This window comes from Prionailurus bengalensis, chromosome B4, assembly GCF_016509475.1.
Source record: "Prionailurus bengalensis isolate Pbe53 chromosome B4, Fcat_Pben_1.1_paternal_pri, whole genome shotgun sequence".
In the NCBI taxonomy this organism is placed as follows: Eukaryota; Metazoa; Chordata; class Mammalia; order Carnivora; family Felidae; genus Prionailurus; species Prionailurus bengalensis.
In genome coordinates, this window is record NC_057358.1 from 137,919,670 (window position 1) to 137,944,686 (window position 25,017).

The 25,017-nt window shown below is 57.8% G+C and overlaps 1 protein-coding gene across 2 annotated transcripts in view; it reads left to right on the top strand.

Annotated features, from left to right (window-relative positions):
* The window catches only part of FBLN1 (fibulin 1), an 83,132-nt gene that overhangs the window by 17,052 nt on the left and 41,063 nt on the right, over nt 1-25,017 (top strand). For both annotated transcript variants that reach the window (XM_043562907.1, XM_043562908.1), the window contains exons 3-13: nt 4,384-4,519; nt 6,553-6,724; nt 10,997-11,056; nt 12,192-12,293; nt 13,110-13,247; nt 14,398-14,535; nt 18,871-19,014; nt 19,815-19,943; nt 20,633-20,758; nt 23,574-23,693; nt 24,559-24,690. In XM_043562907.1, the coding sequence (XP_043418842.1) occupies nt 4,384-4,519; nt 6,553-6,724; nt 10,997-11,056; nt 12,192-12,293; nt 13,110-13,247; nt 14,398-14,535; nt 18,871-19,014; nt 19,815-19,943; nt 20,633-20,758; nt 23,574-23,693; nt 24,559-24,690 (1,397 nt within the window). The remainder of the gene's footprint in view (nt 1-4,383; nt 4,520-6,552; nt 6,725-10,996; nt 11,057-12,191; nt 12,294-13,109; nt 13,248-14,397; nt 14,536-18,870; nt 19,015-19,814; nt 19,944-20,632; nt 20,759-23,573; nt 23,694-24,558; nt 24,691-25,017) is intronic.

Genomic DNA, 25,017 nt, shown 5'->3' on the forward strand with positions numbered 1-25,017 from the left:
GGACCGAACAGAGGGAGAGAAAACAGGACGGTCGGTTGTTTGAATTGACGGGGAGGGGGGAGGCCACGCACTCAGGATTTGCAGGGCGTCTGATGGGCGAGAGCTGGGAGTTTGGCTCCCGAGCGTGGCTCGGAGGGGCCGAGGCAGAGCCGGGCAGTCAGCACCGAGCGCTGTGTTTGGGGACCGAGCCAGCGAGGAGCAGCCTGGCCCTGGGAAGCTGGGTGGACTGGGCTGGATTTCTGGCTGTGTAACCTGAGCCAGCGCAGAGCCTCGGTTTCCCCAAGTGCAAAAGGAGGGTTGTGACACCATGCTTTTGGGGCTGGGACGATGACAGGAGGAGGAGGGAAGACGCCAGCCCCACAAAGCCAGGCAGTGTGAGTGTTGCAGTCTGCCCGGGCCGCCGTGACGAACACCACACGCTGTGGGGCTTGAACAACCCACATTTATGGTCTCACAGCTCCGGAGGCCGGAAGGCCGGGATCACGGCGTGGGCGGGGCGGTCTCCTCCCGAGGCCTCTCTCCTGGGCCTGCAGACGGCCGTCCTCCTCTGCGTCCCCACACGGTCGTCCCTCTGTGCATGTCGGCGTCCTGACCTCCCCTTCTTAGCAGGACCTAAGTCATAGTGGATCAGGGCCACCCGGATCACCTAACTTTACCTTTCTCACCTCCGTAAAGGCCCTGTCTCCAAATACAATATCACGTTTGAGATACTGGGGGTGAGGACGTCATTGTGGAATTTGGGGGGACACAGTTCCGCTCGTAACAGGGAGCCTCTCTGTGTACAGATGGAGAGACTGAGGTCAGAGAAACTCAGAAGCTGGGGGCCCCTACTTGTGAATTTGGATCTCAGTCACTGCTCTGTTTATGAGTGACGTCTAGCCACCAAAGTCTTTAACAAGTTCTGGAGTTATCTTTAATCCCCAGACTACGTGGAAAATACCTTCTTCGCTATGCAGCACGCGTTTGTTCTGTGACATCTTGGTCAAGGGTAAATTTCGAACGTGCATGTAGAGATAATCCTAAAATGCAGAGAATGTCACCTGAATGGCCGAGCGGGAGTTTCTTCTCTCTGTGGGGAATGTGGCTACACGTCTGGGCTCCCTTGACCCCCGACTGCCTGCTGGTGGCACTCACTTCGTATCACAGGGGCCTACGGAAATTCCGGCCGGGTGGCGAGCGTTCGCAGATTACGACATCCTCCCCGGCCACCGCTTACCGGTCACGGCCGGTTGCACGGAAGCTCCAGGAGGCTAATTGGCTTGTCCCAGTGGACTCACGGGCCGGGCTGTGTGTGTGTCCATAGCCTCTTGGAGAGTACTTAGCTGTCGAGCTGACCGGTTCTAACCGCGTCACTGTCCGCCGTCCCTCCAAGCCTCTCCTGAACGTTTTCCGCTTTGCTCAGTTACCTTTGGGGTTCAAACCCCACGTAGTCTGCGGAGATCAGAGGCTGAGCCTGGGCTGGTGGCTCAAAGAGAGATGTCGCTCATCTAAGAACACAATTGGGTTTTTATTCAAGAAGCAGGCACTGAGGGGCGCCTGGGTGGCTCCGTCGATTAAAGCGTCCAACTTCTGCTCAGGTCATGATCTCACGGTCCTGGGTTTGAGCCCCGCGTCGGGCTCTGTGCTGATAACTCTGTGCTTTGGATCCTCTGTCCCCCCCACCCCCCTCTGCCTCTCCCCTGCTCACTCTCTGTCTCTCTCTCAAAAATAAATTAACATGAAAAACTTTTTTTTTTTTTAAAAGAAGCAGGCATTGAGTGCCACTGTGAGGGATACTCAGGAGAACGCGACCCCTCCCCTCCCCAGCCCTCCATGCTTTCTGTTCCAGGGGGCGAGGACAGCAGACGACAGATAATTGTGAGCCCAAAGTCAGGTGTTCGGTGCCGGGACGGGCGTGGGCTCTGAGTGCCGGGCCTGACCAGCAGCCCATCGAGGCCTGATAGCAGGGATTTTCTCACAAACTCAATATTATCACTGACGGCGAAGGCAGGGGAGGGGGAGAGAGCAGGTCATAAATCAAATCTGGTCTAAGAGGTTCTTCTTGTTAGTAATAGTTAAAGGATGCAGGAACCCAAGATCACCGGCCACTCGGTAACTTAGGCCTCGTATCATTTTTCTTCTTCGGGAGTGGCATTCGACCTTTCCGGTTTTAAGTAAAATCCTCAGTTTTCATTCATCCAGCGCCTCCTCGTTGCCCCTCACTGCTGCTCTGAGCTCAGGATGAGGTGGGATGTTGTAACGGGATGTTTGAGCCGGGGCTTGATGGAGGGAAGTGAGCAAGCCGGGCGGGATGTCAGATTGCTGGTCCAAGTCTAGGGCAGGGAGAGTGCAGGGCGGGGATCGGGGGGATCTGGACGCGGGTCTCCAGACGCCCAGCTCCGGGCCCCACCAGGGCAGAGCTTTGTAACCGTGGCCGCGGGAGCCTTTTCGGTGCGGAAGGCTGTTCTAGTCCGCCAGGCCACCCCTCCCCGCGTCCCTGAAGCCTCGGCGTGGTCCTGGCACACAGTAGGGACGCAGCCAGATTTCTTTTACTTGCGGTGACATACACGTAGCATAACTTTTACCGTCTTTTTTTTTTAAGTTTTATTTTATTTATTTTGAGGGAGAGAGAGAGAGCACGAGTGAGGGAGGGGCAGAGAGAGAGGGAGAGAGAGAATCCCAAGCAGGCAGGCTCCACGCCGTCAGCACAGAGCCCGACACGGGGCTCGAACCCACGAGCTGCGAGATCGTGACCTGACCTGAAATCAAGAGTCGGACGCTTAACGGAGCGCGCCGCCTGGGTGCCCCCTTTGACCGTCTTAACGAATTTTAGGTGCCTGGCTCCACGTACTCGCCATCCCCGAATGTTCTCGTCTTTCCAGATCGAAACTCCGTCCCCGCGCCTGGTGTATTTTCTGTCTGATTTTTGACGACTCCAGGTTCTTCGTAGAAGTGGGAACAAACAGTATTTGTCCTCTTGTGCCTGGCTCATTTCCCCGAGGATCCTGTCCCCGAGGCCCGTCCGTGTCGTAGCAGGGGACAGGATCTCCTTCCCCGTTGGGGCGGAATCCCGTGTCGCTGTGCGGATGGGCCACGTTTCGTTCACCCGTCCCTCGGCGGACGCTCGGGCTGCTTCCTTCTTTGGACTGTTGTGAATGATGCTGTCGTGGACGTGACTGTGCAAACATCTCTCTGAGTGCCTGCTTTCAATTTTGGGAGGGGTGTATCCTGCTGGATCACGGGAGAGTCCTGTTTTTAATTTTTCGAGGAACTACCCTCCCGCTCTGTACAGCAGCTTTGACACCCCCCCCCCCCCCCCCACAGTCCCCGAGGCCTCCAGTCCTCATCCTGAGGCTCTCAGGCTGTTTTCTGTCCAGCCAGTATCTTTGAGTGAATGGACGGACGGGTGCCTGTCTGGTTGCTGTTCCTGACAATTTAGCGAAATGCCCAGTATTTGTAAACTCACCCAAAGCACGAATGAAACATGTAGTATCGCCAGCTTAGACAAACCCCTCCTGGAGCCCCAGATGGTTCTGGAAGCACATGGGAAGCCGGGTGCGGAGCCCCAGCCCCGCAGGTGGAGGTGGGGGGAAGGGCGGGCGGGGCGCTGCCGCTCATGGGCAGAGGAAGCCCGGCTGGCCGGCCGCAGGAGGAGGCCGGGCTGGGCCCATTCTCTCTGGACACGCGCAGGGTGGGTGGCTCCTCCTGTCCTGGCTGGCGTTGGCTGAAGCCGGGGTTATTTCGGGTCTGGTGGGAGCCGTACCTGTGACTCACACACACCTCCTGCTCACTTACCCGCCTCCGGGCCAGGCCCCACTGCCCTGAGCCCATTGTGGCAGGTGAGGGTTCTTCTGCCCACCCAAGCCTTCTATGCGGGGCCTCTTCCATCTTCTTCCTGGGGCCCCCCGCGGGGACGGGAGACGGGGACGCCGCAGCGTGGTGTCGCTGTTGCCATCGTCTTCCCTCTGTGGCCTGCGGCCAGCTACTGCACCTGTCTGGAGCTGTCTCCTCTGAGCCTGGAAAACGGGGACGAGGGCTGGGGTCTGGTGAAGGATAAGGGTGCCCGTGTTTGGGTGTTGTCACTAGGTGGGAGCTTTGTGCAGGGCGAGGCTCGGAGCCGGGAGATGAACCGGGACTCCAGCGGCACATGGGGGTCTCCTGCCGCCGCCCCCAGACCCCACCCTGCATCCAGCCTGTCTCATTCTGCACTTAGTGAGCACCGGCCGTCTGCTGGCTAGTGTGCGTGTGTGTGTGCGTGTGTGTGTGAGGGTGGGTGGGGCTGGGTTGGGAAACGGGAGGCACCCGAAGGTGACAGAGCTCCCGTCCCCGAGGGGCTGCTGCTCCCAGGCCCTGTGGACCCCCCGGCGGGCCCCTCTCCCACCGAGCCCTGGCCTCTGCCCGCAGGATGGTCCGGGAACAGTGCTGTCACAGCCAGCTGGAGGAGCTCCACTGTGCCACAGGCATCAACCTGGCCAACGAGCAGGACAGCTGCGCCATGCAGCACAGCGACAACGCCAGCCTCGAGGCTACGTTCGTGAAGGTGAGGACCCGTCCCCCGCCGGCCAGCAGCCGCTGTCCCCCCAGCCGGAGGCCTGGGTGCTCTCCTGCCTGCGGCATCTGCCCAGGCCTCCCGCCCTCGCGAGCGGCAGGGTGGGAGGAGGGAGGAGCCCAGGAGGGGGGAGGGGCCTCTCAGGGCCCTCCCCCATCCCCCACCCCCTTCAGTTTAGTCCTGAACCCTGGACAACACTGAGGAGACCGGGATGAAGGGACCCAGGCTTGCCCTGAGGACCTCCCATCCCAGGGCCTCTGTCAGGAGTGCAGAGATCAGAGCAGAGGCTGCCTGGGCTCAGGGCCTTCAGAGCCCTCTTTGCAGCTCACGGCAGGCCCCCTACCCTGCCCAGGACGCCCCCTCAAGCTTTCCTGCCCACCAGGGAAGTAGAGCTTAGAGCTCAGAACGGGACCCCGGGGTCTCTGAAAACACATGACATCCCTAACTGCCCTAGAAGAGGAAAGTGAGGTTCAGAGTGGCCCACACCCCAAAGTGGCCTGGCAGGGGAGGAGTCTGTGGAGGTGGAATGGGGCGTGGGGTCCACTGGGCTCTAGGGGGGGCTGAGTTCTGAGCAGGTGACTTCACCCAGGTCGGGCCCAGTCCCTGAGGGCCTCTGTCCCTGTGAAAGATCTGCCTCTTCCCACGGGGGTGGGGCAGTTCCTGAGAGCTTTCTGGTCGGGCCTGGAAACTGTAAATGAACTAAGCTGTCCCTCCCTCACCACGCACTGAGAGAGAAAAACAACCACAGGGAGCTTTGGACCCGGTCAGCGGGGTCCTGGGTCCTGGTCGGGGGACAGCCCCAGGAGGAAAGGGTTCCCATTCCCAGTCAGGAAGGCCAGGAAGTAACTCCGAGGAGCGTGAATCGGAACGGAATCTGGATTCTGGGCGGGAGGGTGGGGGCTCCTTTCTGAGGGTTCTGTCTTCATACAGATTGGGGCGTGGAGTAGTTGGGAGCTCCAGAGCCCCTCCGCCCACCTTCAGCCTTCGTGGGCCTTCATGGCGGAAGCTTCTGGCGCGAGGGAGCTGGGAGGGGTGAGGGTGGGGCGGTCTGGTCGAGGGGTCCCGGGAGCCAGGAGCTCGGGCGTCCAGTGACCGCCTCCCGAGGCAGGGCAGGGGCTCTGCAGACACCGTCTGCTCAGCAGACAGCTCTGCCCTTGTCCCCAGACTGGAGAGAAGGCGGGGGGGCGGTGTGTGTGGAAAAGCCACAGAACATCCTAACGGGAGTGGGAACAGGCCACTTTGGCAGACGAGTGATTTGTGTTCCCGGGGAGGATTCGTCATGCCCTGGAAGGTGGAGGGGGTAGCCGAAGCCTCCCTCTTTCTGGCGGGGGGCGGGGGGGTTGTAGAAATGCCCCATCAACCTCCGCAGAAACTCGAGCCAAGCCCCACCTCCGGGCTCCTGCTGTGGACCTGTTGGAAAGTTCTGTGCCTTTCTGAGGATAATAAGGCCTGGAACGGGGCTCTTTGTACATCAAGGGCCGAACGAACCCCCCGGATTCAGGTGTGACTTTCAGGAACACCGCGGTCCGGGTGACAGGCAGTGACTCTGTCCCTCACTTGACGACTTGTCTTCAGGTGCCCGTGCTTCTCGAATGCACAGCGTGCTTCCTGCCGGGTTCTGGAGGGAAGAGACGCGTGCAGATGCATTTTCCTGGGCATCACAGAGAAACCTTCGACCGCACACGAGGAGTGGAGCCTCAGGGCGCCTTGTGTGACCCTTAGCGGATCCCTGTCCTCGCTAATTCCTCCCGGAGGTGTAGGAGCCGGGCAGGAGGGGGGACATCTGGTGCTGGGGGACACGTGCTGGGTGCAACCCCTTTAAGGCTGCTTTCAGAGCCAGGACCTGTGAGGTTGGGTTGGCAACGTGCTCCGGGCTTGGCTTGCTGAGCTCTACACAGTGCCAGCGTTTAGAGGAGACAGCTACGTCAGCCGGCGTCCTCGCCGCCTGGGGACACGGGGATCAGCGAGGCCGGGGGTCCTGCTCTGTTGTGTGGCTTCTCCACCTGGAGTCTCTGTGTTTGCAGAGGTGCTGCCATTGCTGCCTGCTGGGGAGGGCGGCCCAGGCCCAGGGCCAGAGCTGCGAGTACACCCTCATGGTCGGCTACCAGTGTGGGCTGGTCTTCCGGGCATGCTGTGTCAAGGGCCAGGAGACCGCAGACTTTGCCCCCGGGGACCTTGGGGACCTCCAAGAAGCAGGTAATTTCCTCCGTCTTTTCCCTTTCGGGCGGCGCACCAGTCAGGGTCATCCGAAGAAATAAAGCCAACAGAATATGCGTGCATGCGTATGCAGAGAAAGAAATGTATTTTTTTTTTTAAGATTTTTTTTTTTTAACGTTTATTTATTTTTGAGACAGAGAGAGACAGAGCATGGACAGGGGAGGGGCAGAGAGAGAGGGAGACACAGAACCCAAAGCAGGTTCCAGGCTCTGAGCCATCAGTTCAGAGCCCGACGCGGGGCTCGAACTCACAGACCGCGAGATGCTGACCTGAGCTGAAGTCGGACGCTTAACCAACTGAGCCACCCAGGCGCCCCAAGAAATGTATTTTGAGGAATTGGCTCACTCGGGTCTGAAATCCGCAGGGTGGGCCAGCAGGCCAGAGACCCAAGGGAGAGTTTATATTGCAGCTTCAGTCCAAATGCCGTCTGCTAGCAGAATGCCTTCTCGCTTGGAGGAGGTCAGTCTTCACCTGATTAGACGAGGCCCACCCACGTTACAGAGGGCGATCTGTTTTACTCAAAGTCCGTTGATGTAAATGGTAATCTCCTCTAAATGATACCGTCACAGCAAATAGAGACCCGTGTTGGACCAAATCTCTGGGTACCGTGGCCCAACCGAGTCAACACAGAAAATTAACAATCACAGGCAGAGTAAGCACACACGTTTGCTGTCGCCTGAACTCGGCACAGACTGACTGTCAGAGCACTGTTGGCGTTTGTCAGCTCCTCTGAGAGGCCACTGCCCTGGAGTTGGGACCGAAGGCGTGGGATCTGGGATCTGACAAGTCTGGGTTCGCGTCCCTGTCCTAACGTGTATTTTAGGTAAACTGATTTATCCAGACCTCAGTTCGCTCATCGGTGCCATGGGGACAATTGCGGTGTCTGGGAGGACGAGGTGTGTGGTGTGGGACCTGGCTCCACAAACGTTTAGCGCCACGGTTCTTCCCTGCGTTTCTAACAGCCCAGGCAGCATGGCGGGTGGCTTGCTCTCAGTTCACAGACGAGGGCCTGATGCTCAAGGCCACAAGGCCGACACACAGGGGAGGGAGAACGCCGGCCTCCCGCGCCCCGGCCAGTGCCCTTTCTCTCTCCATCTGGTGCCAGTGATGTGCAGACAAGAGGCGGGCGGGGGTACCACTCACGGCTGCCTGCCTGGGCTCTTTCGGCTAATAGATACTTTTTCAGCAAAGAGGCGAGTGACCCCCCGCCCCCAAAGCAGCTTCCAGGGAGCTCCCGGCTGTTCATTCGCCACCCTCCGTTTGTCCCAGGCCGGATGAATCCAAGCCTTGGGGCACGGCTCAGTTACACGGTTCAGGAAACTTCTTGTTTATCTAATAATCTCTTCCACTGATGCAGGGCTTCCTGGGCCATAATGGAAATAAGCCTGGAAACTTTCAGGAGTCTGCTGGGCCCCAGGCTTGCTGTCTGACTTTGGGCTCCTTTCTTCCTGACTCGGATGCCCTACCCCCTCCCCACTGTGGCGGGTGAGGGGCGGGAAGGCCTTCGGTGAGAGGAGCTCGCACACCTGTACCTGTGGTCCCTTAGTCAGGCTGCCCGTCCCGTGGCCGTGTGACCTTGGTGGCTTCATGCTCCTGCGTCAGATGGCCCAGTCTCTCTTTGTGATTGCTCATGGATGCCCTGGGGCTGATTTCAGATTCTCGTAAAGGAGGGTTGGAACCCCATTCTGGCTCCCTCCGTGACTCTTGGAACCAGAGATGACATTTTCACTTTAAACAGACCCAAGCTATTCGTGCTGGCGGAGCATTTCTCCCCTGTCTCTGGGAAGGATTTTTGTCGATTTACGTCTTGTTTCCATCACGCTATCTGGGCTTTTCTGCTGCTCCAGATGTTTTCTCTCCTGTCTTTTATCCGCTTCCAACCTTGCCCCAGACTTTCCCCAGAGTCTCTGTGAGGACCCCCTGCCCTTCCTCCTCGCGGACACAGACGTACCTTCCTCCCGTCCACTAACGCTGATCGCGGGCCTACTGTGTCCTGTCATGGGGCCACACACGTGACACACCACTGTCGGCCTCTGACAAAAATAAGTACAGAAGTTGAGAGGAAGCTTTTAGAAACTTGAAAGCATTCGATAGCGTCACTTATGTCCATTTAATTTCTAAATGGGGGCTTCTGTGTCTGTATTCTTGAGTTCTTTCTGGCAATGCGTTTATATTCCATGTTATCAAAGGATTGGCTCAAAACAAAGGAAAGAGCCCTGTCCCTTTACCACGGAGGGTTTGGGTGGAACACTACTAGGACATATATTGATTATCCCTGTTCTACAGACTGGGAGATTGAGGCTGGCGATGCCTGGGTTCTGGATTCGTTTGGGGGCAGAAATGGTGGTCCGTTAGGGCCGGGCTTGTTCCCACAGAACACCACGCAGACCTTGACGGTGAAGAAATCGCTCTCCACGGGTCCTCCCAGCAGATGTCCCGGCCTGTGCCTTGGCCTGGACTGAATGCCCCCCGTGAGCAGAGAGGCCCCCAGATTGCAGAGGTTCCCAGCCCCCTCACCTAGGAGAGATGATTCGCACTCGTGAGGTCTTTTGCGCAGTTCCTCGCCGAGCAAAAAGGTTGCTTAGGGACCCTTACCGTATTTTAACAGCGCCGAGAAAAGACCGCCTTTGTGCAGTTAGTGTAGGTAAGTTATGCCGTATTGGATTTCATAGCGGAATTACTAAACCGTTTGGTCGTAATGATGTTTATTTTTCTGCCGTGCGTGGATTACGCACTCACTGGGGGCGGTTTAGAAGACACAGAAAGCAGAAGAAAGAGGAAATTGACATAGAGGGAAATGCGGTTTCCATTAGGTCCGTTTCCTTTCCTGGTTTTTTCTGCGGTCTCTTTCGGTGTCTCTTGATGTGGGAAACAATGGCAGATAGAACTCAATTTCCTTCTAGGCTGCAGCCCCTTGGCAGATACTGGGGCAGCAGAGTAACACGTTTCTGCGGGATTCCCTGCTGTCTCAGCCCTGATGCTTTGCTGGAGGGAAAAACCATCCTGGCTTGACAACAGCTAGGCCTCCGGTGCCCTGGGAATCTTTAGCAGGTGAAAACGTCCCTGGAAACTTCCCCCGGACTTTACCTCCCCCGACCCCACAGTATATAACCAGCCTCTCCTCATGGTCCCCGGACAGCTCTTTCTGCCCACGGGTCCTGTCCCCGGGCTTTGATAAAATCGCCTTTTGCACCAAGGACGTCTTCAAGAATTCCTTCTTGGTCGTCGGCTCCGGACCCCACACCCCACTATCACCCCAAAAACATCATCTCTCACACGGATGCGCTTTGATTTTTGCTCCCCGCCCAGCGCTGTAACATAATGCTGTCGACTTGTGATTGAGTTGGGTTCCCTGTCACCCAGTCTTGAGGAAGGGTCCTCGACTTCGGAGGCCTTGGTTTTCGAGGATTTTTAGGGATCCTCCCCGCCCTTGGCTGTACGCAAGCTAAAAGGACTAACCCCACAACTTTCTTCTCTTACCCCACAACTACCAGTGGAAAACCACCCCATTCGATTAAATTAGGGTACCCCGCCGTCTCCCGTGGCCGTGCTGAATTTTCTGTTGAGTGCAGGGGCCTTGTCTAAGCCGAGTGCTCAACAGCACAGATGCTCACACCCGTCTGCGGAATGAACCCAGTGAGTGGCTATGGATGACCGGCGGCAAACTGAGTCGAGACGCCCCAGAGCAGGGTGTTGGCGGAGGGCTCCTTCCTTCTGAGGCTTCGGGGCAGAATCTGCTCCAGGGCGGGCCTCTCTCCCGGCCGCCCCGGTGCTCCTTGGCCAGTGCACGGATGGCTCTCTCCTGCCTGGGTCTTCACATCCTTTTTCCTCGGTGCGTGTCTGTCTCTGTGTCCAGGTTCCTCTTTTTATAAGGACACAGACCACCCTAATCCACCTTAACTCGATCCTCTGCAAAGACTCTCCTCTAAAGTAAGGTCACGTTCACAGGTACTGGAGGTTAGAGCTATAATATCTTCTGGGCGAGGTGAGTGTGGGGGGAGACACAATTCACGCCCTAACAAGAAGCCTTCCCCAGGTGCACCGTTTGGGGGCCGTGACTGCGTTTGCTGACATAGGGCAAGTGCTTCGGATGGCCTCAGCACCCACAGCACTCGGTTGAAACGCTGAGCTAATGAAACGGGTGCGATTGCCCGATGCTTATAGGGAGGTAGAGAATTCAGAGTTGCTGCCGAGATAAGACGGGACGCTGTGTTTGGATAAATGTCCAATTTGCCTCTCTTTCTCCCACAGCCAAGATTTCGGAGATTGAGGAGGAGCAGGAGGACCCGTACCTGAATGACCGCTGCAGAGGTGAGGCCCTGCTCCCTCCAGCGGGCCGTGAATCCAGCCTGCGGGGGAGTCCGCGCTCATGTCCTTGGGAGTCTGACGTCCTGGGAAGAGCGCTTGGGCTGAGTCAGCTGAAGTCGCTCTGTCCTCCCTGCACTCCTGGGTCCCCTTCCTCCTTCCCTGCAGGCTGGGGCCTGATGGGCCAGGGGGAGACAGGGTGAGCTCACAGGAAGGGGCCGTGTGGGCCCTTAAAAGCTCCCAGCACGGCGCCCCCCACTCCCCCCCAACACAGGCTCTGTGAAGGGTGAATGCCACCGGAGGGAGGGCCGAGTGTTACTTGCCTTGTGTCCCGGAGCCCCAGCTGTGCCACTGGTGGCATCATTCGCAAATTTAAAGTGACTAGGGCCTGGCAGGTTTGATTTTCACATGATAAAACTAGATTTGTCTTTCGTGGACCGTTCCGCATGTCTAGACGGGCAAGTCTGCTCCAGAGGTTCATTAGGAAGCTTGCCCTGTGGTCGGGGCGTTAATTGGGAGCCAGCGAAATCACAGAATGATGTGGCCCGGGTACAGTGACAGGCCGCACAGAGGTGGGGTGGGAGGTGGGGGTGGGGTGGGGAGGGCACAGAGCCCAGAAAGCTCTCTGGGGGGGTGTGGGAGGCCTTCCTGGGGGGGGGGGAAGGCTGATTTGCAGCGGGTGAGGGGGGGCTGGCCAAGGAAGTAACACTGGGCACGCGGTGTTGGGACACGCAGACTCGCGTGGCTCACGGGGAGGGGTGGGCCCGGGGCTAGAGGGAGAGGCTGGAGAAGCCGGCAGGGGGCTCGCAGGGCCTGGGGAGCGGCCAGAACTGTGACAGAACGTTTAGCCAGCTGGTAGAGGTCTGTCCCCGTGAGATTGGCTCTCTGAGCACCCGTCGGCTGCCCTGCAGGACAGCTGGTTGGAGGGGAGGTCCCGGGGTCGTGCAGGGGCCAGATCCCGGGGGTCTCCCTTGGGAAGGGAGGGGTGCCACGCTGGAGAGGGTGGGCTCCAACCTGGGGAGGCTGTGTCCCGTGTGTCGTCCACCCTGAGGGCGTTTGCCTGGCCCACAGGGAGCCGGAAACGCCAGAGGCTTGTGGTGGGTGTTTGGCCCCCGGTTGCCCTGATTTGCTCTGATTCCAGGTGGCGGCCCCTGCAAACAGCAGTGCCGAGACACGGGGGAGGGGGTCGTCTGCTCCTGCTTCGTGGGCTACCAGCTGCTGCCCGACAGCGTCTCCTGTGAAGGTAACCGTCACGGAGCTCCGGCCACAGCAGGGCGGCGGGGGGCCTCTGCCCCCATCTCTGCTTGACGCTCTGCACACGTCGGGGCCCCGTTCGTAGGCAGGTGGAGTCCACGGCGCCTGGCCACGGCTCTCCTCCCGGGGCATTTACACACCGTGCTGGGAAACGGGGCTGGGTTTGGCGTCTGACCGGGCTCTGAATCCAGGATCTGAGTGGCCCTGGGCACATCCCTTAGCCTCTCTCTCCCCTCCCATTTGGGGTGGGGGAGATAGAGGACAGTGACAGCCTCTGAGAGGGGTCCTAAGGGTCATGTGACTCCAGTGCAGTCTGCTGCTTAGTGTGTTCTCAAAATGAGCGGTAGGGGGCGCCTGGGTGGCTCAGTCGGTTGAGCGTCTGATTTCCGCTCAGGGCGTGATCTCGCGGTTCGTGAGTTCGAGCCCCGCGTCGGGCTCTGTGCCGACAGCTCGGAGCCTGGAGCCTGCTTCGGATTCTGTGTCTCCCACTCTGTCTCTGCCCCTCCCCTGCTCATTCTCTCTCTCTCTCTCTTTCGAAAATCAAGAACACATTAAAAAAAAAACAAAAAAAAAAAAACAAACCGAGCAGTCGCTCTGAAACTTAGCCGGGGAAGGAAACCATTGCTTTTGATTGGGTGGTGAGTGCCCGAGACCCCTTCAGGTGCACAGCCCGAATACACACGGGTGGGGGACTGGAGAGATGCTGGGAACCCATTTACGGTGCCTTCCGGTACATTCCTTGTGGTGAAGCGCCGGGGTCCTTTGTTCTTGCTGGTTACTCCCTCGTTACCTCCGTCTGTCCTAGATATCAACGAATGCATCACGGGCAGCCACAATTGCCGGCTTGGGGAGTCCTGTGTCAATACAGTGGGCTCTTTCCGCTGCCAGAGAGACAGCAGCTGTGGGACTGGCTATGAGCTCACAGAGGACAATGATTGCAAAGGTATAACACTCTCCAGTCTACACACCTCAGCTCTCCAGGAATAGATAGAATGAGATAGTAAAGGCAGCACTGGACCCCACCTGTGACTGCCCGGGGCACCGACCCGTTGTGTTGTTAGTAAAGATTTACCTTCTTATCTTAATGCTGAGTTAATGACAATGGTGAGTTTGGACTTCTGAAAAGGCTCAGAGCAGGATCATTTCAAACCAAGATGAGAAGTGAATGAACCTCAGGTGCTCACATGTGCCTTCTACAAAAAAAAAAAAAAAAAATCTGTACAACAGCTGCCTTCCATCTGATTCCAGACTTCCTTGAAGTTCAAAGCTTATTCTCTTCCGCTGCCTAAAAACACGACATTTCTGGCTGCTGGCCTTTCCCCGCCAAGCCATAGATGTTATTTGGCAGATAGGCTTTGATGAGGATCTATGAGAACATAGTTTTCTTCTGAGGGTTTCCAGCCCTTCAGAATGAAAAGCACCACTTGTATAAAAGTTTTGGTCGAGTTATGAGGGTAACTCAAAAGCCAGGCACACCCTCCTGACGTCGCAGGGCCTTTGGGCAGAGCTCTGTTCAGTCTATCCTCGCAGCCTCGCTGGGCGGTTTGGACCCTGAGATCCCAGGGGCCCAGCCAGCTGAGTATACACTTTTGAACATTTGACAGCCACGAACTTCAAAGGAAGGGCAGCCAAAATGTCCGATCATGGCAATCACCACTGTTCGTATTTGGAATATTGTGACAACGTCAGAATGAATGAGTTTGTAGGCACAGTTTTTATTGCCACTAAGATCATTGCTTTATTGTCTAAACCAAACGTGCACTTAGCCTAGAGGTAAAAAAAAAAAAAATCCCACATACTGCCAGGAAAATGCCTGGGTTATTTAGTATATAACAGAAAGTTTGCCTCATAAGAGCCTTGGGGGGGTGGTGGGGGGTAGAAAAAAAAAAGAACTTTAAATCTTTAGCAACGCGAGCACTATTTGGCTAACTAAGGCTCTTTTTTTTATGTGACTTCTCGATTGGAATGTTTCGGGTTGTAGCCTGAGTAATGAGCATTAGGAAAAAAAACTTTCTTGTGATTTTTTTGTGAATGTTGTAAGATGCCCCTGGCAGGACTCTTGCTAACAATTTCCTTTTTTTATGATGTACCAGATATTGACGAGTGTGAGAGTGGTATTCATAACTGCCTCCCCGATTTTATCTGTCAGAATACTCTGGGATCCTTCCGCTGCAGACCCAAGCTACAATGCAAGAGTGGCTTTATACAAGATGCTCTAGGCAACTGTATTGGTAAGACATTGCCGCCAGGGTCCCCCAGGCAGGGCGAGCGCTCGAGCGGCGGGCCACAGCTCTAGAGCGCGCTGGGCCTGCCGAGCAGAGGTCGGCAAGCACATCCTCAGAAGGGCTGGGAAGCCAATACGTTAGCCATCCGGTCTCCGTTGCAAAAACTCGGCTCTGTGGACCAAGCTAGGGAGCAGCCACAGATTTGTGAACAAACGCACGGTACCGTGTCCCCGTAAAACTTGATTGGCAAAAACAGGTGCGGGCCGGGTGTGGCCGCAGGGCTGTAGTTGACCGACCCCTGGTTCGGCTGCAGTTTTGGAGTTCGAGACACGTGGTTTAGAATGAATGCGTTAAGGTGGTTTATGTCCCTCCTTTGGCTCTGAATTTCGTCCTCTAGAAAATGGGAATAATACGGGGCGCCTGGGTGGCGCAGTCGGTTAAGCGTCCGACTTCAGCCAGGTCACGATCTCGCGGTCCGTGAGTTCGAGCCCCGCGTCGGGCTCTGGGCTGACGGCTCGGAGCCTGGAGCCTGTTTCCGATTCTGTGTCTCCCTCTCTCTCTGCCCCTCCCCCGTTCATGCTCTGTCTCTCTCTGTCCCAAAAATAAATAAATATTGAAAAAAAAATTTAAAAAATAAAAAAAAAAAATGGGAATAATCCTACTACCTGGTTTGGCGGCTTGAGGCAAGGATGGAACAAGATGATTGGGAAATGCCTTGTGTGTTAAAGTTTAGTTGTAGAAAATACTTTATATCAGTGGATTTCATCAAGATGGAAGGGAGAATGGGGTGCCAGGGACCTGGGGCGGGAATGTGGGGAGTTAGCGTCTACCCCGCAGAGTTTCAGTTGGGGCAAATTAAAAAGTTGTGTGGATGGAAGGCGGTGATGGCTGCACGGCCCTGTGAACGTATTTAATGCCACCTGTCTATACGCTTAAAGATCGTTAAAATGGCAAATTTTATGTCACATCCATTTCACCGCAAAACAAATCTACTGTATTGCCTGACGTCAGAGCAAGACTGCTGTGGAATTACAGGAAATCCCGTGTGAATGGTCACACTCTCGGGATGGAGAAGCAGCCTGGGGAGGGGGCAGGGAGCTGAGGGACGAGTCATGAGCTCTGCAAACGGAAGGTGACACCCCTTTCTCCCGGAGTCACCCAGGCTATAACCACTTGGCTCGGCCGGTGTTTGCTGTTGGCATTTGTGTCCAGATCTGCCGGCCTGGCCTTGGTCTCTGCCCAGCAGAAGCTTCTGGGTCCTGCCTTTGAGGACGGGAACACTCCTCCCCCCACCCCCCCACCCCTGCCGGAGAGCTGCAAACACCACCAATTAGAACCCTCCTTCACTGAGGCTGTCCCGTTTCCCTCCTTAAAGGGCGCTTCTGGAAGCTGGTTTCTGTCTTAGGTTTGCCTCGCCCCTCTCTCAGATAAATCTGTATTGATCTTTGATTTGAAATGGCAGTTTGGACAGAAAGCTCTCTCGCCTTTTTTTTTTTTTTTTAAACCATCCCAGAGTATTTAAAGACAAATAGACCAGTAACCCCCTGGGACAGAGGCCTCCTTGGAACCCTACCCCAGACTTCTGCTTTTAAAGCTCCCCAGTCATCCGGTGCGGGGAGGGTGGGGAGGCATTGGAGCTGTGGGGGCCTCCGCTTGGCTGGGGTTGGCCCCCCGCCAGCCTCCCGCCAGCCGGGCTGTCGTCACCCAGCACAGGGGGCCTGTGAGCAGGGGGCTGACGGCTCTCCCAGGGCCAGCAGGGAGGAGGGTCCTGCCCAGACTTGCAGGGCGCTTGGAGGGGGCTCTGCAGAGGAGGCTGGCATCTGTTTGGGGTGGAAACCCTGACTCATGACAAAATCAGCCGCGATTTCCACACGGAAGAAGGATTTGCGAGTCTGTGTAGCCCTGTTACCCCTCTGCGGGGTGCAAAGTGTGTAGGGGACAAGGTGTGAGAATAGGGGTGGGGACAGTCCCCTCTGCATCCTTCCCTAGATGCAGGGAGAGCCTGGGTGAGCAGAGCAAAGCCCCGAAGGAGCCCCACCCGCCAGTCCCTGGGTGTTTGGAGGGTCTACAGAGCAGCCACGAGGCGTCCCGCAACTCGGGCTCGGGCAGGTGCCCCTTCTCGTGCCCACAGTGCTCTTTAGTGCTCCTAAAGAAACTCAGGATCCTTTCTTTAAAATGTTTTTTCTTTAATATATATTTTTTACTTTATTCAGTTTGAGAGAGTGAGCGTGGGGATAGAGGGAGGAAGAGAGTGCGAGACAGAGAGAGAGAGAGAGAGAGAGGGGAAAAGCAGGGGGCAGAGAGAGAGAGAATCCCAAGTCGATGCCACACTGTTGGCACAGAGCCCGCTGTGGGGCTCGATCCCACAACCCGTGAGACCATGACCTGAACTGAAATCAAGAGTGGACGCTCTGCCAACGGAGCCCCCCAGGAGCCCCGAGACAATCCTGTCTTTGTTGGTTTTCTTTTTCCTGCTTCCTCTGATTCCCTGTCGGGGTTCTCACCGTCTACCTTTTGGCTTCAGTGAGGATGACGGAATGGGCCAGAGCAGGGCTTCCCGCGCACTGCATCTTGGGGTGTTCCGAGGCGTTCCATCGGGGCAATCAAGGGTCCCGTCGTCATTGGGTTAAAGTTAGCGAGGTGCTTTTCAGCCGGGATCGTCCGGGCTTTTCCCGTGTGAGCCCGTAAGAGACAGAGGTCGTATGACGCGTTCCCAAACGGCTTGGACCTTTTTCTATTTATTTGTTCTTTATTTTTCCCGGTGTCCCATTCATGCATTGATTGCCTGGTCCTTCCTTACCTTGTGGTGCTCACAGGTGGGGGGACTCCCCTGCCCGGGGAGCACACCATATCTCAAGGGGTACTCGTGTTCCACGGAACACAGTTTGGGAACTGTAGATCTGCTTGGCGAGCACAAAACCTCCGGGGGAGGCAGCGATATCGTTGCTAGACGTTGTATTTCTTCTTGATACGGGGCAGGGGACAAATTTCTTTCTGTAAAGGGCTGCCTAGTAAGTACCAGCTTCGTGTGCTATAGGGTCTATGTTGCAGCTCGGGTGTTCCAATAAAGCTTTATTGACAAAAACAGGCAGTGAGCTGGATTTGCCTGGCGGACTCTAGCCTGTCAACCCTGATTTTCGGGCTGGGAGGCAGGACACCCTGCTTCTAGAGCCGGCTAGCTTTTGTAAACTGTTAAGTGCTGTGTGAAGGCTGACTCCGGGGGCGGCCCCGGGTCCTACCCCTGACTGTCCTGGCCCCTGACGGTTCAAGGAGCGTGAGGCTTGGCCGGGAGGGGAGAATGACAGCTGATCCCTCTTTTTGACTTTGGCTCAGGGGCCTTCTACCATAACTCCCTTCTCTCTGTCCCCTGGGTGCTTTGCAAGTGTCTGAACAAGGGTATTCTTGAAAACCTAGGTGCCTGGTGAAGTCTCCCCCTAGTAAGAAGTTTAGCCTCTGTGGTTTTACACCAAATTCGAGCTGGGGGAATGAAGGGTCCTCCTTGTCCGATCACTGGTTCGCGCTTGCCAGGCGTGTGTGCAGAGGTGAAGGCCCCACGCAGGCACGTGCAGTCAAGGAGGGAGACCACAGTGCGGTGAACTTGGAGCCAGCAGCCCCTCCCCGCTGGGCACAAGTCAGCTGGGGCCTGAGGAGCCCAGGTGGGGGCCGGACAGGAAGGGGCCTCCAGGAGGTGACACGCAAGCTGTGAAAGTGTTTCCCAGGCAGACAGGGGAGGTGACTTCCCAGCCAGGGGCTGTGTGAATAAAGGCACAGAGGTGGGACCCAAGCGGCCTGTCCAGGAGCCATCAGTGTGCTGTAAGGGCTCAAGCCTGGTTGCGGGGGCCGCTGGCCAGAGTGAGGCCGAGGCCAGGCGGGCCGGGCCCATCATCGGGGGAGCCCAGAGCCTCGCGGGGGCAAGAGTTTCGGCGCCGAGGGCACTTAGCCCCGCACCCCGTGTGGAGCGAGTGAACACGAGATGGCCCCTGAATTGCCAGCCCCGTGGTGGGGACTGCGAGTCCTGTAGGATTCAGAAGGGACATAGCCACGTGACCGTGGGCAGACCTGGGAGCCAGGCACGCGGCTTCAGATTCGGTGCAGGGAAGGATGGCGGGCTTGAAGCTCTAGGGGCAGGGAGATGCCATGGAGGTGGTATTTCAGGTGGCATGTGTTGGCAAAACCCGGGAAGCCTGCCGCGTGGTCCAGGGTGAGGGCATCGTAGTACTTCTGTTTGTGGTTTTGCAATAAGGAGGGAAGTGGGGGGGGGGCGGGTTTCGGAGACCTAGCTGTTGGGTTTTGGGAAGCCCTCCACGTTTAACCTCGCTGTCTCCGTCTTTCCTGCTGCAGATATCAATGAATGTTTAAGTATCAGTGCCCCATGCCCTGTTGGGCAGACATGCATCAACACGGAGGGCTCCTACACATGCCTGAAGAACGTGCCCAATTGTGGCCGTGGCTACCATCTCAACGAGGAGGGAACCCGCTGTATTGGTTGGTATCGGAAAAGAGAACCAATCTGAAATCCACTTTTCTGTCTGCGCCTGGCCCCCCCCCCCTCCCTTCTCTGGAAGGGGAGGAGGAGATCCCCCAAGTGAACCTGTCCATCCATCCCGTTGCTCATTTCCAAGCTTAGACCTTCGTCATCTATTGCCTGGACCGTGGCAGTAGCCTGCCAGCCTACCACTGCCCCCAGTTTTACCCCTTTCAGTCTGTCCAGGGTCTCTTGAGCTGGAAGCGCCCTCATTCCTCCCTGCTCACAGCCCCCGTTGGTGACAGACAAGGACAGATGCCCCTGCTTACAACCGAGTCCTCCTGAGGTGGCCCCACCTTCACGAGCTTTATAATTCAGATGAACTAGGCCTTGCAGCTCCCTAAAGAAGCCCTGCCCTTGCCTCTCTGTGTAGTATTTTGCTCTTACGTTATTCCCTCTGCCTACCCGCTGCTACGTTCCTTTGGATCCAGACCCCTGCCAGCCAGAGAGAAGCTCTCTACAACTCCCAGAATACTTCCTTAACGTCTCCCCGGGTCACTGGGCCCTTTCCGCCTCAGCTAGGGTCATTGCTGGCTGGCCAGAGCAGGAGGCCCCGAGGGTAGGGGCTGCATCTGGGTCCGCTGTGTCCCCAGCATGGGGCCCAGCACGTAGCAGGTGCTCTGGGACATCGTGTTGAAGAGCCAATGATCCTGCTTTGTGAACGTACAGTTTAGTTTGCTGCTCTCCCGGCTTCCTTTCTGACCATCTCAGGGAAGAGCCCCCGCTTAACGTTTTTCAACGTGTCCTTCTCTTTTGCAAGATGTGGATGAGTGCGCGGCGCCCTCTGAGCCCTGTGGGCCGGGGCACCTGTGTGTCAACTCGCCTGGAAGTTTCCGCTGTGAGTGCAAAGCCGGGTACTATTTCGACGGCATCAGCAGGACGTGCGTGGGTACGTGGGTATCCCTGAAGGCCTGGGGGGGGGGGGGGGGGCCGGCCAGGTGGCACCCTGGCGTGGCCACAGTCTACGCCTCACCTCGGAGAGCCCTAGTGCAGCAGTCCCCGAGAAGAGACCCTGAGTCAAGAGACCCCCGTCCGGTCCCAGCCCTGGTGCTGCACTCCCGGGTGTCACCCGCCCGCAGAACAGGCGTTCTGCTTGACTCAAGACCTCCAGGGGTCTATGAGACCCCAGCCCACTCTGCAAATGCCCGAGAGCATTCGTGATTTTCTCCCAGAGTCGCTGCCCTCGTGCAGGGCTGCGGGGCTGCGTGCCCGAGGCACGGTGGCCTCAGCGCCGGGAACGGGGACAGACCCCGCTGGCCGAGCGCCTGCCGTCCGCAGACCAGGGTGCTCGGGGGAGGCCGGCCCCTGGTCAGACCCCAGTGGACCCTCGTTCAGGGCTCTGGGGTGGGGAACTGATGGGTGGGCACGTCCTCAGGTGTGCGTCACAGAAGGGACACGCGACTGGCCCGGTGAGCAGATGGGCGGGCGTGGCCCCGGCTCCCTCGCCCGCTCGTGCCGTGGGTTTGACTCGTGGGACGAGTCACTTTGCGCCTCTCATCTGAGCAGAGGGGCTGCGGGAGGTGGGGTCGCCAGCAGAGGCTTGGGTGGCACTGAGGGGGCCCACCTGCTCCGTTTCAGACATCAACGAGTGTCGGCGCTATCCCGGGCGCCTGTGCGGCCACAAGTGCGAGAACACGCCGGGCTCCTACTACTGCAGCTGCTCCGTGGGCTTCCGGCTCTCTGCCGACGGCCGCTCGTGTGAAGGTGAGGCGGCCTGGGCGCCGGGCAGGCTGATCGACTCCCTTCTCTCGGAGAAGCCACGGCTCCACCCGCAGACGCCGTCCGTCCGTTGGGACAGACTCGAGTTTGTTTCCCAAGCGCAGATTAAGTGAGGCATCAGTGGGGGAAACACCTGTGACAGGTGACGTGTCAGAGATGCCTGGGCCTCCTGGGTCCCGGAGCGCCCAGTGGCATCTGCCCAGGGCCACACACGTGGGGAACGGATAAGCCGGTTTAGGAACAAGGGACGTGGCTAAGAGTGCGGGATGGGGAGGCGTCCCACCCACCCTGTGTTCACGTGACCTCCGGGAGTGGCTGGCCTCGCCTGCCTCAGTGTCCTACCAGGAGACAGGGCTTGGTAGGTCAGATTTTCGAGGAAACGGGTAAGACAGAGTTTACCCAGACTGTTGCATCCGCGGAGAGGGGCTTGGGTGTAAAACGATCTCAGTTTGGGAAAAGCAGAAGGCAGGAGGCTTTTTAAATTTTCCTTTATTAAAACATTTTAAAAAATGTTTTATTTATTTTTGAGAGAGAGACACAGAGTGTGAGCGGGGGGGAAGGGGCAGAGAGAGAGAGACACACACACACATACAGAATCCGAAGCAGGCTCCAGGCTCCGAGCTGTCAGCACAGAGCCCGATGTGGGGCTCGAACCCACAAACCGTGAGATCGTGACCTGAGCCGACGCTGGACGCTTAACTGACTGAGCCACCCAAGTGGCCCAAAGGGCAGAAGTCTTTTTAAATGCTGGGGTGTGCTAAAGACAAGTGCTTCAGGACATTAAGTGGGGGATCAGCGTGTTTAGGCTGGCTGCACCTGCTAACTGGCTCCTGCCCTCCCACAGAGACTGGGAGGGCAGGGGCGGAGGTGGGGGGCCGGGACCTGCCCTTCCCAGTGATCGCACTTCAAAGGCGTGGTTTGCAGGTCCTGGGTTGTAGGGGGTACATCTCAAAGGGACAGAGCAAGGATTGACATTTGCAAGTTTGCTAAAGTCAACACTTCTAAGAAAAAGGGAGGTCAGGACCGAGTATCTTCTTTGGGCTGCTCTGAGCTTTCTCAGGCAGGCACTTTAAGGGTCTGGGGTCATCATCCTGGGCACCCCGTCTTGGGCCGGTAAAAGCCATGCTAAAGTGTGCTCAGGGCCCTTAGTCTGCCAGGTGGAGGCTGGAGGGAGTTGTTAGTGCTGAGCCTGTCGGTTCTCAGATAACATCCACCTCCTCTGGGGCTGGACCGAGATGGCGTGAAGTGTGTTCAGCACAGGGCCTGGCACCCCGTAGGCGCTCAGCAGACGTCACATCTTCTCTGAGGACTAGGCTCTGACATCAGCAAAGTCCAGAGCTCTCATAGCCCTCGGCGCTCCCCTCCCGTCGCCCGGCAAGCCCTGTTCTGTGCAGCGCGGCGCCTGGGTACAGCTTCTGGACGCTCGGCAGGACGATCACAAAAGTCACATATGCCCAGACGCACCCAGTACGCACAGGTCTCCCACTGGAGGGTGGACGGTGTGACGGGATCCTGGGCCCTCGGGTCCCCCCAAGATTCTAGGATCTGTCCCCAGGAACCAGACTCAATGCACGTGTTTTGGCAAGGAAAAAAAGATTGAGGCACAGGGGTCCCTCGAGCTTGGGTTCAAATCCCAGCTTGACCATGTTATGGCCTTGAAGAAGTAACTCGGCACTTCCGGGCCCCATTGTCCTCATCTACAAAAGTGGGGGGAGCAGGACCCACCTTACCGGGGGCCGTGAGGATGATGCACGTGGAGAGCGTATCCCAGTGTCCTGTGTGAGACCAAGTGCCAGCTATGGGGACCGTGGGTGTCACTGCTGTTAGCACTCATGGCTTACGCTGTTCTTCATCAGTCCCCAGTGACTGGAAAGGAGGTAGTCGCGTCTACGTGAGTAGCAACATTGGGGACACAAAACCGGGGCATGGCCCGCTTTGCCCTATCCTTCCGCTATGCATTTGTAAAGCAACCCCGATAAGGTGCGTAGCAAGAACGTGGTTCCTGCCTTCGAGGAGTGTCTCTAGGATTTGATGAGAAACCACACTGGGCAGCAGGGACGGCCAGGCAGGGTGTTGGGGGTGCTGCAGGGACGAAACACGGGCCGAGAGGCTAATGGACATTCTTAGCTGCTCACCCCGTCTGCCCTGCTAGGAATTAGCAGTAAATAAATGTGAGGAGGGACTTCTAGGCCAGAGGTTGGCACAAATCTTTTCCTAAAAGCCGCGTAGTAAATATTTTAGGCTCTGCCCACCACAATCTATGTTGCGGGTACCCACTTCTTTGCAGGGCAAAGGCGGCCCTATGCCAGGGTAAATGAGTGAGCGTGGCTGTGTGCCAATAGAGCTTCCTTTACAAAAGCAAGTGGTGGGCCAGAATTGCGCTGATCCCTGCTCTCAGCAAAGGGAACAGACGAGCGGGAGCTCAGAGTCGCTGAGCGGGCTGGTGGTGAGCTTTACGCACTGGGGTATCCGGGATGTGGGCACATCAACGGTTCGCTCGGGCCTCCGTCTCTGCAGAGGGCATCGTCTTGGAGGTGAACTGGGGAGGGCTGTGATCACGGCTCCGGTTGAGGACTAGAACTGACCCTGGGAGCCTGAGGCGGGACCCACCGGACGGAGCCGAGACCGGAGGCTTTATGTCGTCCTGATGAGAGATTCCGGAGGGAATCTCTGTCCCTCGGGGCGACCGCAGGCGGCAGACGGCGGGACTTCGGGCCCTCCATATGTGTTCCCTTGAGGGGGACCAGGGGCGTGCGGGGTGGCTCCAGGCGGGGTGACCCCCGGGGACCCTCTCTTTCAGACGTGAATGAGTGTCACAGCAGTCCCTGCAGCCAGGAATGCGCCAACGTGTACGGCTCCTACCAGTGTTACTGTCGGCGAGGCCACCAGCTCAGCGATGTGGACGGCGTCACCTGCGAAGGTGAGGGGGGCGCCCCGCCCGGCTGAGGGGAGAGCACCCCCGCCCCTTTCTCCCGAACGCCCTTGCAGGCTGGCGGCCGGTGTAGGTGTTTTCTCCCTGCAGCTGAGGCTTGTTTGGATACAAATGAGTCCTCGAGAGTGAGGTTTAGAAAGCAGCACACCCACTCCCCGGATTTTTCTTTCCGAAATGCGTAGCTGGTGAGCGCCACGTCGTGTGGGGGCCTTGGACCACACGTGGCGGGGACCGCAGGTGCCAGGGCTTGGCAGTGTGCGACCCTGGGGCGAGGAGGGGCCTCAGGGGGCCCCCCCGCATGCCCGATTCGAAGCTCTGCCTCTCCCTGGTGGGGGACCATCCATCACCTGCAGCCTGAGGGCCGACCCCAGCCCCACCGGGCTGTCAGAGGGTTGAAGACGACCCAGAAGCGCTTAGTACAGTGCCTGGCGCACCGTAGGTGCTGAAAGGTGCTGTTGGGATTCCTACCGTTTCCACGGAAGGCGTGTTTCTTATTAGCACGTGGATAACCGTTAGCGTCAGGGTGTGCCTGCAGCCCGCGGGCCATCTGTGCTACGCGTACTGTTCTGAAGCCCTTGGCCTTTCCCCCTCCACTTGGCCCCCGTACTGCCTCCTTCCTCCACGTGTACGTACTTTGCACCGTGGACTTGCTGTGTGACGCTGGGCTAAGCTCTTCCCCTCTCTGGGCCTCACGTTCCCCTCTGATGTAAAGGTTCCTGAGCCCCACCCCAGTACTTTGCGGCTTCCTGTGTCCAGATGGCCCCATGTGGCCGTCCTCCCAGGCCCCTTCCTGGCCCACTGTTGGGAATGGAGCTCGGCCGCGGGATGCTGAGGGTGGGCTTTGCCGTCACAGACATTGACGAGTGCGCCCTGCCCACCGGGGGCCACATCTGCTCCTATCGCTGCATCAACATCCCTGGAAGCTTCCAGTGCACCTGCCCTCCGTCCGGATACAGGCTGGCCCCCAACGGCCGCAACTGCCAAGGTGAGCGCTGGGGACGGCCTGGGGCTCTGTGGTGCCGGGGAGCTGAGGCCAGGCAGCCTCCCTGACCCACTGGGGGGGGGGTGCATCTGGGAAGGGGAGGGGAGGCCTCTGCATCCACGGAGTGTCTCGGGGTCCACACGCACCCTGGTCTCTCACTCCTGGCACGCTGTCTCCGGGGGGTTCTGACCCTCCCACCCTGCCCTCAGCAGCTCTGAGGGGGCCAGAACAGGGGCTGACAGCCTTTAGGAAGTGGGACCCCATCCCACAGCAGGGGGGCTACTCGGTCAGCCTTTCATCCACTGATTCGACAGGCCCTTGATGTAAGCC